The sequence below is a fragment of the Syngnathus floridae genome, chromosome 17 (genome assembly GCF_059516105.1).
Source record: "Syngnathus floridae isolate MCC-2025c chromosome 17, RoL_Sflo_1.0, whole genome shotgun sequence".
In the NCBI taxonomy this organism is placed as follows: domain Eukaryota; kingdom Metazoa; phylum Chordata; class Actinopteri; order Syngnathiformes; family Syngnathidae; genus Syngnathus; species Syngnathus floridae.
In genome coordinates, this window is record NC_142429.1 from 5,512,863 (window position 1) to 5,525,305 (window position 12,443).

Sequence of the window (12,443 nt, forward strand, 5' to 3'; positions counted from 1 at the left end):
CTTGGTGAACTAGGCAAGCAAGAATTGGTCTCCCATTATAATCATGAACATTTATTTTTTATTTTTTATATATAACCAAGGTGGATGATGATTTTGCAATCAATTTCGATAAGAATCCCTATTTTTGTGACTATCAACCCGGTATCTAAAACTGATGCAACGTGAGAATGCTGTGAGTTATGATTTGGACCATTTCAAGCACTGGAAAGTTTTTTTTTTCCTTGACACGAAATATGCGGTGGCGTTTACGCTGAAGTGTCAATTTCCGGTGTCAAAGTCCTGACCGGATGTGGTGTCTGACATCTCTACAGCTTGACGCCTGTCTCGAGTGGCGGCGGCGGTGGAGCGAGAGAGAGGGAGAGAGAACGCTCTGCCAGCAAGAAGGAGAAACCGAACAAGTGGCGCAGAGGCGGAGGAAAAGTTCCCAAACAAGCTAGAATTCGTCGTGAGTTCGGTAGTGGAGTGAAAGGTGAACATTAAGCGGCGTTTGGCGCAAAAGGGACGGCGAACAATCGACACTTTGACGAGAATCCCCGTCGGGAATGTCGTCTCGCTCGTGGGAGGCTTGAACCAACCCACGGCGGCGGAAAAGGTACGGACAACTTTTCCTTGCACTCCCTTGGAAATAAGCGACGGTAACATTTCAAAACAGTTGGGCCATCAGCTATCTCCGAAATGTTAACGTGCCCACCCTGACATGTCCGCTTCGGACGACCCCCCCACCCCCCCCATCATATCCCTCCCTTTCCTCCGTCCATTCAAGTCCGCTTACGCTGCTTGGCACAATCACGTCAAACATAAATGCAAGTCTTTGGGCCTGACGGAATCATGTAAATAAAACGATGTATATACATGTGTGTGTGTCTGTGTGTGTGTGCGTGCGCGTGCGTGCGTGTGAGAACGAGGAAAGCAAAAGTGCTTGGAGGGTGCCGAATTCCTCTTGGAAGTGTTGACACTGGTGAAGAATGCGCCTTGTGTCAAGCTTGTGAGATAGAGTTGTAGTGGAAGCAGCAGAAGCTTCAAGTGGAACATTTCTTATAGGACTCGAGCGCCTTCTTGCAGCGCAAAGCACTTGATGTGTTTTGTTTGCTGACTGTCTGGAGGTTCCTGCGCCGGAAAGCGGGACAAAAACTGGGACAACGTTGACGTCTGCCAACGGGGACGATGGCCTGGCTTGCCTCGGCTCATCTCGGCGCTTACGTAACGCACGCATCTGGGAAATGCGGCGTCAAAGCTTCCCAAAACAAGCGTGTGTTGATACCAAAACTTTGTCGCCGCTGAAGGAAAGTTCATTATCGGCAACGAAGGCAGTTTTGGAAGCATCAGAACCAGGAGCACAGAGATGTCAGCTAATTGGCTGCCAGGCTGTCAGTGGGTGGAGTTTGAAGTTGACACCTGCCACAAGATTCGGAATTTGTGAAAACCTTGCCAACGACAAAACAACATGCAACATCGTGCGTTCATGACATGACGTCATGGTGTCGGATGATGTCATCCGTTTTATCGATTAAGCATTTCCATTTCAGTGTTTAAATAGTTCAGGCTTTTTTATTTTTACAATTGTTTTTATTCACTTATAGCGCTGAAGCTGTGGGGTCTTGTCGTGATGCGGTGCTGAGGCGGCGGCGCTGAAGTGGCGGCAGCGCTGTGACGTGAGCAGGATGGGGAAGGAGCAGGACCTCCTGCAGGCGGTGAAGAGCGGCGACCTGCCGTCCACGCACAAGCTTCTGGCCAAGCTGAAGAGCAGCAGGAGCAGTAAGTTGAAACCTTCACCTCGTTAGCATGAAAGCGTGGAAGCATTTTGGGAGTACTTGGGAATACTTGAAGGATTCCAAAGTCAAAGTGTGTTGCCAGCGTGTGTTGTTCGAGGGGAGTTGGAATCCCCCTCACAGCTCGCAGATGGTGCCTCGCCAGGATTAAGGAATTAGCGTCGGGGACGAGGTTGGGGGGTGCTGCGCTGACTTTATCAGACGCGCCTTCACCTGAACTTCACAATATTTGCACACGCTAAGCCAGGGCTGGGGAAACATTTCAAGCTTAATTTATTGCCTGCCGTTTTCAGGAGATCTCGTCTATTCACTTATCTAAAGAGTCTCCAATGTTTGACAGGTCCGCAATTGACATAAATGGTGGGGTATGTGCCGATCAAGTTTTTATTGTCTCACAAAGTAAGCCCTCGAGCTAGAAAAAAGGAATTGGAAAACAAATATGCTGCAACACGCTGGCAAATGAGGTAATCAAATAGCTCTGGCACCCAGTCTTCCAAGATGAGCCCAAAATGAACCAGTAGCCTAATTGTCCTCATTTGTTTTCATGTTGGGACCACTGGCGCGATGATGTCACTGTTTGGTTGTTTTGGCATCATCTGCCGTCCAATCGTTTCTCTGGATAACACGCCAGTCGACGTGTTCAAGCAGAGTGGGATGACATCTCGGAAGAGCGTTTCAATTTCATTTCGCCAACGTCGTCATCTTAATGTGAGCGAGCTTCCAAACGGGTCCACGCACGCTGGCCCACTCGTCGGACGTTTGGCCCCGCCTCCAGGTGTTTACTACGCTCAAGTCAGCACGTTAGCTGGTTAGCTTGTGAGCCACGCTGAGGCGACATGTCGCCACTCGTTTCTCGCTGACATTCTTTCCTTCTTAGCTGAGAACGCAAACAAAAGATCCCACTCCGTCGCTGGCAGGTGGGACTTTGGGGGCTGGCTGGGTCCGCTCCCTACTGTTGACCGCTCGAGACGTGATTGGGGCTACCGTATGAGTGTAAAACCTGCGCCCAAAACCAAAATGAACAAGATGATAGTCATTCCCGGACGGTGTGGTGAGCAAATGAAGCGCACCTTCTGGAGAAACATTGAAGACGTCTCATGTTGCGCTTTCGAGCCAAGGTGCGCTCCATTTGCCCACCTGCACGTCCTCGTGTCAAAAGGCACTTGAGTTGGGGTTGGTGCTGGACTTGTTGAAGAAGCGGTGGCCTAATGAAGACGTTGAGTAAATGTGAAGGAGTCGCTCGTCTCCTCCTCGCCTTGGGGCGCTCGCCCGTGACGTCGCCCTTCGCCCGCGCGCTTTGTCTTGTCCTGGGCTGCTTTCAAGGCTCTTCATGTACGCATCGCTGCTCGCACGACCTCGTCCATCTCAGCAAGTGTGTGTGTGTGCACGCTTGTGTGTGTTTGTTTGCATGTGTGCGACTAGGTGATGACGTCATGGTGCTGGTATGTGAGCGACACCTTTCATCGTCTGTGCGGGGTTTGGAATTTTGCTGTAGCGGGATAAGAGTTTGATGAGGAAAGATGACAACTTGACAGGAATTGGGACACGGCATGGAACTCACATGCTCACGTGTGTGTGTGCGTGTGTGTGTGTGCGCGCGTCCGTGTGGTCAAACATCAGCATGCAAGTGAGACATTCCACAAAACTGGCGTGTGTTTGCGAGCTTCTCGAGTGGCGTGGCGGGACGGCCCGAGTGGCGAGCAGTTCTCCTTCCTTCCCACAGAGGTTGTGTCTCCACACGACTTCTGTGGAACATCAGAAGAAAGGAAGGTTCTCCAAAGCAGGAAGCGCTCCATGATTGGCGACTTCCTGTCGGTGGGAACAATAGCGTCAGGGCAGCAAGTGTGGAGGTTGCGAGAGGCGGTGGCTGACACGCCGGCCGGGTCAGGAGCGGGACACGTCCAGTCGAAAGAAAAGTTTGTCATGAGAGGTCCAAAGTGTGGACAACGCTTTTCTTTGGCCACACGTCAGCCGTGTCCCGCTACTTGTTTTCCTATCTCCACAAGTCCAACACGCGTGAGAGCGCCAAGGTGTCAAAGACTTGGATTGGAAGCGTTTTGCCAGCGTAGACGCGTAATGATAGCGTGATGGTCCAAGCGCGCCTCTAATTTTAGTCCTCCGCATTCTTGTGGCACAACTTTTTCTTGTGAGCAGCAGGAAGGAAGGAAGGAAGGCGGAGGAAGGAGCAAGTGACACGCTGAAAGCTGCGACTACAGCTGCTCGCCTCCTGCCCCATACACAAAATACTTCAAAATAAATTTTCAAGACTAACTTGGGGGGGATCAATGATTGCAAGCACACTTAGAGCGTTTTGACCAATCCCAGTTTTGCGAGGCTCTCGGTAGGGCAGAGCTTAGAGGCTCAACCAAAAGATGGATGGGAGCGATTAGAAGAGGAGGGGAAAAAAAAAACATGGAGGCACACAAACCATCTTTGATCATCATGATGATGAGGAGGAAGAGTGTGCTGCTGTTTTCGGGGTTCATTAGAAAAAGCAGGTCATGGTTATCAAAGCTACACCAAGCGCATTACCGCAGGGAGCCCTGCACCATCTCTGCAATCGCAGTCGTGTGTGTCTGCATTCTGCCAGCAAGCTATATTTTTCCTTTTCTTATTTTTTTCCTATTGATCCACATTCCTCCTGACTGGTCGCCCCTGTGATCAGTTTGAGTTCCTGATGGTGTTTCTCTGCCTTTTGTTCTTGCAGAACTTTTAGGATCCACAAAGCGACTCAACATCAACTACCAAGATGCAGATGGGTAATCACAAACACTCACCCCCCCCCCCCCCCCCCACACACACACACAGGCTTGCACACTTGTCTGTCCATTTCTTCACTCAAGACCTGATTGAGCTTTCAAACCGGGTTTCGTCCACCTAGCAACAAGCAGTAGCTCGTGATTGGCGAGAAGTACGATTGGGATTTTCTAGCTGCAACAAAAAAGGCAACAAGTGTTCGCCAGCTGCTTGTGTCGCCATGTTGACTGAGACCCATTCCTCAAGGGTCTCCACGACAACAGGGCAACACCCCCCCCCACCTTAGACAGTTTCCCCTTTCCCTTCCACTCTTCCATGCAAACAGATGACTTACACATGATGATTCACCTGGAAGGGGATGGGGGGGGCTTTTCAAGAAAGTGTGTCAGGCATTGTTTGCTGGCAGGGACGAAGATTCCCCCCCCCATCCCCCCAATGATGCGCAAAGAGGGATTTTCACAGATGATTGATTGTTTGTGTGGGCGCGCCTCTGTGTGTGTGTTTTCCCATTAGTGGCCCTTTTGCCAGTGGCCATCTTTGTTGTCGTGGCCGCTTGAATGGTGGTGTTACGCAACAGCGCCTTTGGTCCTGTCAGGTCACATGTCCCTGCTTCCGCTGCATTCTCGCACACACAGACGCACACATACTATAGGACTTATTAATTTATATAATTACCTCTATTCATTACAAACGCACCATGAATAAAATATTGTAACGTGTGTGTGCATGCATGACCATGACAATCACCTGGAATCTTGTCAAGGTGTGTCTGCTTCTGGGCTTGGATTTCACAATAGGAACAAAGGAGACATTTTTATTGTGTATATCAACATCATATTTTGGGGATGAATTAATAATTCTCAATGCATTCCATTAAATAAGGCAATTGGGGTCAGGTGTGGTGGCTGCTTTTGTTTTGAAAAACTCGTATGTTGCTTGGTTTGTTTTTGGCGAGCAGCTTCTCGGCACTGCATCACGCCGCCCTGACAGGCAGCGGCGATCTTCTGGCAGCGCTGCTGGAGGCCCAGGCCGTCGTCGATGTCAAGGACAGCAACGGTAGGACTGCACGGCTCTGCTTCATCATCAGTTCCTTTCTATGATTCCCACCCGTAACAACGTTGCTGCCATGTTTGCAGGAATGCGCCCGCTGCATTATGCGGCGTGGCAGGGCAAGTCGGAGTCGGTACTGCTGCTGCTGCGTTCGGGAGCGTCCGTCAACGGCGTCTCGCTGGATGGCCACATCCCTCTGCACCTGGCCGCGCAATACGGACATTACCACGTGGTGAGCCAGCCGGCATCCTGCTACCACCCCCCGCCTCCGCTAAGTGCCCCGAGTGAAAGAAAGCCGACTTTTGCTTTCAGTCTGAGATGCTCCTGCAGCACCAGTCCAACCCGTGCCTGGTCAACAAGGCCAAGAAGACACCGCTCGACCTCGCCTGCGAGTTCGGCCGTGTCAAGGTCAGCGTGTGTGTACGGTCGCTCAATGAGGATGTTTAAATTGTGGACCTGGATAGTTGTGCGATAATAAGTGCTCTGGGTGTGGGTGTCAGGTGGCCCAGCTGCTTTTGAGTAGCAACATGGTGGCGGCGCTTTTGGAGGGCGAACGCAAGGAGCCCAGCGACTCGGCCTTCACTACGCCACTGCACCTCGCCGCTCGCAACGGCCACAAGGACGTCATTGGGTGAGCGTGCCACTCACCACCGGTTCCATCTTGAGCAACATGACAGTGACTGGCGAGCTTAATTTAATTTATCCATTTGCCTTGCACATGCAGACTGTCTGAAGCCTACAAGCTTAGTGTGTACTCTGTGTGTGTGTGTGTGTGTGTGTGTGTGCATGCATAGGCTGCTGCTGAAGGCGGGCATCGACATCAACGCCACCACCAAGTCAGGCACCGCCCTGCACGAGGCCGCCCTCTACGGCAAGACCGAGGTGGTGCGGCTGCTGCTCGATGTGAGTTCCCCGGCCTGCCTGCCTGCTGCCGCCGTGACGGCCGCTCGTGTCGCTCGTGCCGCTCGTGCCACTCGTGCCGCTCATGCCGCTTCGTCATTTTCAAGAGGCGTTGTCGGGCTGCAGGCGGCCTGACCCACTTTGCTGATGCTTCAAACGCTCCTCACAACTCTTTGTGCATGTGTGAGTTTGTGACGCCTCCGTGTGCACGCCTGTGTGTGCGTGCGCTTCTAGGCCGGCGTCGACGTGAACATCAGAAACACATACAACCAGACGGCACTTGATATCGTCAACCAGTTCACAACCTCACACGCCAGTCGAGACATCAAGCAACTGCTCAGAGGTGTGTTTAGTTGTGTGTGTAGTTCTTGCATGTCATGACAAGTGCGTCGTGTAAGCCTTGTTTGAATGTTAACTGACTTGGCGAGCACTGGGGGTCAAAGTGAGGGCACCCTGAGGTCACTGTGAGGTCACTGTCTACCTGTTGGCCCCGCAGACGCGACGGGGGTCCTGCAGGTGCGGGCGCTGAAGGATTTGTGGAACCTTCACGATCCCACCGCTCTCAACATCCGCGCCGGAGACGTGATCACGGTGAGATGACCGTTCCGCTCTTGCAGCCTTCAACAAGCTCAGCCCAGTCCTCGGACTCAATTTGTTGTCCGGCCAAGTCAATTTGACGCAAACCGAAGTTCATCTAATTCAAACAATGACGTAAACTCGTAAGTGGAAGTAGAAGGTGGTGTGCTAAACTAACACAGCACCGGCGGCAGGTTCTGGAGCAGCACGCCGACGGGCGATGGAAAGGTCACATCCACGACAACCAGCGGGGGACGGACCGCGTGGGGTTCTTCCCGCCCTCCATCGTCGAGGTCATCAGCCGGCGTGTCGGTGAGGCCCGATGCAAATCACGTGATTTAGCTTCAAACTAAGCACATCATTCCAGTCGTTCCGCGTGCTTCCTGCATGGGCTTCCCCTCACCTTTGACCTCTCACGCAGTGTTAACCCAAAATACAACTGAGCCAAGGCACATATTTGACATCGGAAAAATCGCACAGCATACAGCCAAACAAAATGGATCAAAAAGTCAATACAGTCAACTCCACCACCAAGAAGTGAAAACATTGTTTCAATTTTTTTTCTCGTGTCAAAAATGTGCCTTGGCTGAGTTGCAGTTGTGAAGCACTGCTCTAACCGGCCGTTTGATTGGCCTCCCCCACCCTGTAGGGGGCACCCTCTCCCGACATGCCTCCCTACCCGTTCGTCGCCGGTCCAGAGCCGCCCTGGCCGCCGGCCTCAGCTCGACCCCTCACGTTGACGACTCCTACTCCTTGTGCATCCCCCCCGCCCCACCCGCAGGTACACATACGTAACGTCTCACCACGCCGACTGACTTCACACGTGCGCGGCAAACAGCAACTCCCCGACAAACACTTTGCCTGATGTTTGTCCGTATACGTGAGAAGCTTAACGACCGGAGTCTCGTAACGGTGCCCCCCTCCCACAGCGCACCGTCTCATGACGCGTTTTGAGGAACTGTGTTTGTCGTGCGCTTATCAGGAGACCGCAGCAGCGTGGGGAGCAGCGAGAGCGTGGGCAGCACACGCAGCGCTGGCAGCGGCCAGAGCACCGAAAGCAACAACAACAACACGCTCAACAATAACAACACGCTAAGCAACGCCCACAATGGGACCGCCGCCACCGCCGCTCACCATGACAAGGTACACGCCGCACGTAACGTAACGGCGGGACAGCTTTCCGATTGCGCTTTGCCTTGGCAGGTGGCGTCGTCTGTTGTTGATTGTGGAGCCTCGCACTCGAGCAAGCAGCCTCAGCACCACGCAGGTTCCCCACCGTCATCCTCTTTCTCTTACTCTCTCTTCATCGTCTCTTCCTCTTTCTTCTCTGCATTCTTCTTTTGCCCTTTTATCAACTTTTGTTGTCTTGCACGCAGGTGCCGACACCCCCCGTAGGCCGACGGTGACAGTGCAGCAAGCGGCGGAGCAGACCTTCACCCAGCAGCAGTTTTTTCGTCCTCAGCAGCTGCTGGACGGCAAGGTTAGGAATTGTACTCGATCATGAATACGGCGATTAAATTGATGATGACGTAAGCGCTGTGTGATGTCTTTCTCGCGGTTGAGGACGCCGAGGCCATCTTCGAGTGGCTGAGCGACTTCCAGTTGGAGCAGTATGCGGGGAACTTCATTAGTGCCGGTTACGATGTCCCCACCATCAGCAGGATGACGCCTGAGGTGAAGAAACACTTCCCTGTTGCATTGACTCCTTACAAACTAATTAATGACCGTCATCGATTGGCCTTCAGGATCTGACAGCCATCGGCGTGACCAAACCGGGACACCGCAAGAAAATCTCCATGGAGATCAACAAGCTGAACATTCCCGAGTGGCTTCCAGAGTACATCCCGGTGAGCAGACACGGTGGAAAGGCCCCAAGAGCCTCCTGCATCGTGCCGAGCGTGACTCGAGTGCGCTTGCATTGCAGTCAGAGCTCAGCGAGTGGCTCGCTGCCATCGGCCTCCCGCAGTACCTGAAAAGACTCTCGGAAAACGGCTACGACAGCATCGGCATCGTCAAAGACCTGACGTGGGAAGACCTGCAAGAGATCGGCATCACAAAACTGGGTGAGACCACAAACCCCCTGCAATATGGGTGACAATCAATTTTCCTGTCTTGACTGCTTGCCTTTGGTCCGCAGGCCACCAGAAGAAGTTGATGTTAGCGGTGAAGAAGCTGTGCGATATCCATCGAGCCATCGTTCAGGCTGAATCCGGCCAGGGAACGATGCGACGCAAAGCTCCCGGAGCGCTGCACGTAGTGGCCATCGAGCCGCCAGACGCCGGCGGGGAGTGCTCGTCCCCCCGCACCCCAAAGACCATGATGACCTTCCAGGACAGTGAGCTGAGTGCCGAGCTGCAGTCGGCCATGTCTGGCTACTACGCCGATTGCGAGGACGTCGGAAATGCGGTGGGCTCGTCCCTAGGGCGGGACGGCGTTGAGACCCGTTCCCGAAGGTCTGGACATTTCCAAGAACCCGCTTCTGTCACCGCCCACGGCCGGTCCCAGGAGAGCTTTGACGGCAGCCCAGCCAGAGACAGGAACGTCCCAGAGGGCCGGGACCAGAGACCCGTCCACAAGCTGGTTCCCCTGGGAACGGCCACCGTATTCAAGTACCCCGCCGTCCCCGCCAAACCCAAAGTGTCCCGCTCTCACGGCTCGTCCCCTCATGGCTCGCCGGCGTTGAAGGGCTTCAACTACCTGCACTCTCACCGCCCAGACGCGTCTGCTGGACCCCAGGAGCACAGCCGGACTCTGGCGCTTCCCAAGAAACGGACCCACAGTCTAAACCGCTACGCTCTATCGGACGGAGAACCTGACGAGGATGACGACGAGCTGGCGCCTCCCTCTGGAAACGTGCCTTCATACGCCACCCTAAGTCGCAAACACAGCCGCGCTCAGACGGCTCGGATGCCGTCCGGTCTGGAGAGGAGCACCAACGTAGGCCGCAGTCAGTCTTTTGCCGTGCGAGCGCGGAAAAAAGGACCCCCGCCGCCCCCTCCAAAGAGACTGAGCTCAGTGAGCAGCACCACGAGCGGCGAGCTGAGCGACAGCAGCACCGCGTCAACGACGGTCGGCAGCGGCCTGGTGACCGACAGCAAAACCGTGTCAGTGGCCAGCGTTGTGAGCGACGGCGCCGCATTGACATCATCGGGCGGCGTGGTGACTGACAGCCCAGGAAGCGTCAGGACCATAGCGGCCTCCCTGGAAGCAAGTGCAGAAACACAAAACCCTTCAGATCCCAAACGTGACCCCGATCCACAGACATCGTCTGCTGACGAATCCAAAGAGACCCCAGGGGCGAGGAGGAGGGCACAGAGCGCGCACGAGCCAGACAAGTCGGACACGGAGGAAGCTGACGTCAAGGGTTCGCGGTCACCTCACAACAGCTCCAGTGAGTGCATTCCCTTCGCCGAGGAGGGAAACCTGACCATCAAGCAGAGGCCCAAAGCGGGGGCCCCGGGACCCCCTCGGGCCGAGGCCGTGCTGGAGCCTCCCGACAAGGTCGCCGCTGCCAAGAGCCTTGAAGTCCCCGAGTTCAACCTGAAAGAATCGGACACGGTCAAGCGGCGACACAAACCCAAAGACAAAGACGAAGGATCCCCGTGCAAAGACCGGACCCAACCTGAGGCCGAGGCTGACGCCAAGGAGAGGAACCCGGAGGAAGTCTGTTTAAGGATGGACATGGGGGCCCCCCTCAAACCTCTGTCGTCTCCCAAACCACTTGTGGCCCCCAAACCTGTACGGCACAGCCTGCTGGCAGCACAAGGTAACGTGATTGGTGGCACGCTTCCCAAATCACTCTGGCCGTTGATCTGTTCCACAAAGTATTTTTCACAGTTTTGTTCCTTGCTAACAACGTGTGGGTTTATTTCGTCTTGCTGGAAATGGAAAATAACGTCACCCTTTTTGAATATTTGGTGGCGCAAACACAACAAGCTGATTTTTCACTTTTCTCTCTGGGACAGCTGGACTTGGGTCTCCGGCGGTGAGTGTAAGTGTGGTCCAAAGTCTGGCCTTCGGTGCTGCGTCACCCCCATGGTCTCCGTCCCGCGGGCCCCCCCCGGTGTCGGTGGCCCCTCTCTGCCCAGCCCCTTCCTCCCCAGCGGCCGCCAGAGTCCAGACTTCGGCAGGTCCAGCCGTGACGGAGGTGGCCCAGCAGCGACTGGATGAGACCAGCACATCTCTTGCAGCGGCCCTCAAGGCCGTTGAGAGGAAGTTGATCCTGGACCGGGACCAGGGTGACGGGTAAGTCTAGGAACTTTCATACTCCTGTCAACACTGCAAGCCAGCCAATGTGTGTTTTGTTTAACCGTCTTTTTTTACGTGTGTCGGGTTTTGCTCCCAGCAGAGCCAACACGGTCAAGTCGGCAGGAAACATCCTGGACGACATCGGGAATATGTTTGACGACCTGGCCGACCAGCTGGACGCCATGTTGGACTGAAGGCGCCCGTCAAGAGAAAAAGCGCAGCGAGTGACATGACCACAAACAGCAGCACTTAATCAACACGCTTTTATTGTGAAGTGCTGACAGGAACTTGACAGCAACTCTTCATTCCGTACCTAAAGTGGGACCTCACTTCTATGATAAAAATGAAAAGTATTTATTAGAGTAAAAGCCAGGACAGCTCGTAGGACACAAAACCTCAAAGCCGTCCATTCGGTCCCTTCCTGGTGGCAAAATGATGCAAGAAACTTGTCGACAAAAACACTGGAAGAAATGACAACAAACAGGGAAAGATTTCCTCCTCCCGTCCAGACATTTCAAACTTTTTCTTCCTTCCGAAGGAAGCCGAGAAACGACGCAAATGGTTTGGTTAAGAATCGCAGCCGTTGGATGTCGTCAAACTTGCGTTCTTTCCTCAGGCGTCGTCTTAACTCTTTCCTCGCCACCAGTGGTCCTCGTTTGTTATCGCATGCTTGTCCCCACTCTCTACAAAGTGTCAATTAGCATGGCTAAGCCTGTTAGCTGGTCGTTAGCATTTTTGCGGACTCACGTTGGTGTGGATGATGTCTTTTTACCCTCAACTAATGTTTCTTCTAAACATGCTTGTTGTTTGAGTCCTGTAGGGAAAGAGTTAAGATGCTGCCAGTTTTAAAAGGGAAGCACATATGTAGATTTTATTGTTGTATTTAAGCTTTATTTCCTACAGAAATCTATTCAACCAAAGTCTGTACAGATTATTAACATGTTTCTAAAATGTCTGGATGTCTTTCTGCGTGCCACTTTTGATCATGTGACCTCAGGCGTCCTGCTCATGCACGTGTGCAATATGTAATACTCGCACGTTTGTCCTTTTGATACGTCAAATGAATTAAAAGAAAAGATATTGACAATTATTTCTACTGATCTATGTGTCGTCGTCTTCTTTCTATAGTGTTTTTCCTCATTC

The 12,443-nt window shown here is 53.3% G+C and overlaps 1 protein-coding gene across 3 annotated transcripts; it reads left to right on the forward strand.

Moving 5' to 3' along the window:
* Positions 1-304: 304 nt before the first annotated feature.
* On the forward strand, positions 305-12,400 carry caskin2b (CASK interacting protein 2b). Of its 3 annotated transcripts, none has more exons than XM_088357717.1 (21): positions 305-592; positions 1,581-1,755; positions 4,477-4,528; positions 5,485-5,582; positions 5,663-5,808; positions 5,889-5,984; positions 6,077-6,207; positions 6,371-6,479; positions 6,711-6,819; positions 6,973-7,067; positions 7,247-7,364; positions 7,702-7,833; positions 8,035-8,195; positions 8,256-8,319; positions 8,429-8,532; positions 8,616-8,726; positions 8,798-8,899; positions 8,977-9,115; positions 9,190-10,818; positions 11,018-11,297; positions 11,398-12,400. In XM_088357717.1, the coding sequence occupies exons 2-21, from the start codon at positions 1,662-1,664 to the stop codon at positions 11,492-11,494; spliced, it is 3,867 nt and encodes a 1,288-aa protein (XP_088213843.1). In that variant the 5' UTR covers positions 305-592; positions 1,581-1,661; the 3' UTR covers positions 11,495-12,400. The 3 variants fall into 3 exon arrangements, with proteins under 3 accessions (XP_088213843.1, XP_088213844.1, XP_088213845.1); XM_088357718.1 differs by having other exon boundaries at positions 11,401-12,400; XM_088357719.1 differs by lacking the exon at positions 7,702-7,833.
* The last annotated feature ends 43 nt before the right edge of the window (positions 12,401-12,443 follow it).

What these genes read in the sequence shown, in the direction of transcription:
- caskin2b (XM_088357717.1), top strand. Translation starts at nt 1,662, where the DNA reads ATGGGGAAGGAGCAGGACCTCCTGCAGGCGGTGAAGAGCGGCGACCTG. An exon ending in CGATGTCAAGGACAGCAACG is followed by an intron (nt 5,583 to 5,662) that starts GTAGGACTGCAC and finishes CCATGTTTGCAG; the next exon opens with GAATGCGCCCGCTGCATTAT. An exon ending in AGCAGCTGCTGGACGGCAAG is followed by an intron (nt 8,533 to 8,615) that starts GTTAGGAATTGT and finishes CTCGCGGTTGAG; the next exon opens with GACGCCGAGGCCATCTTCGA.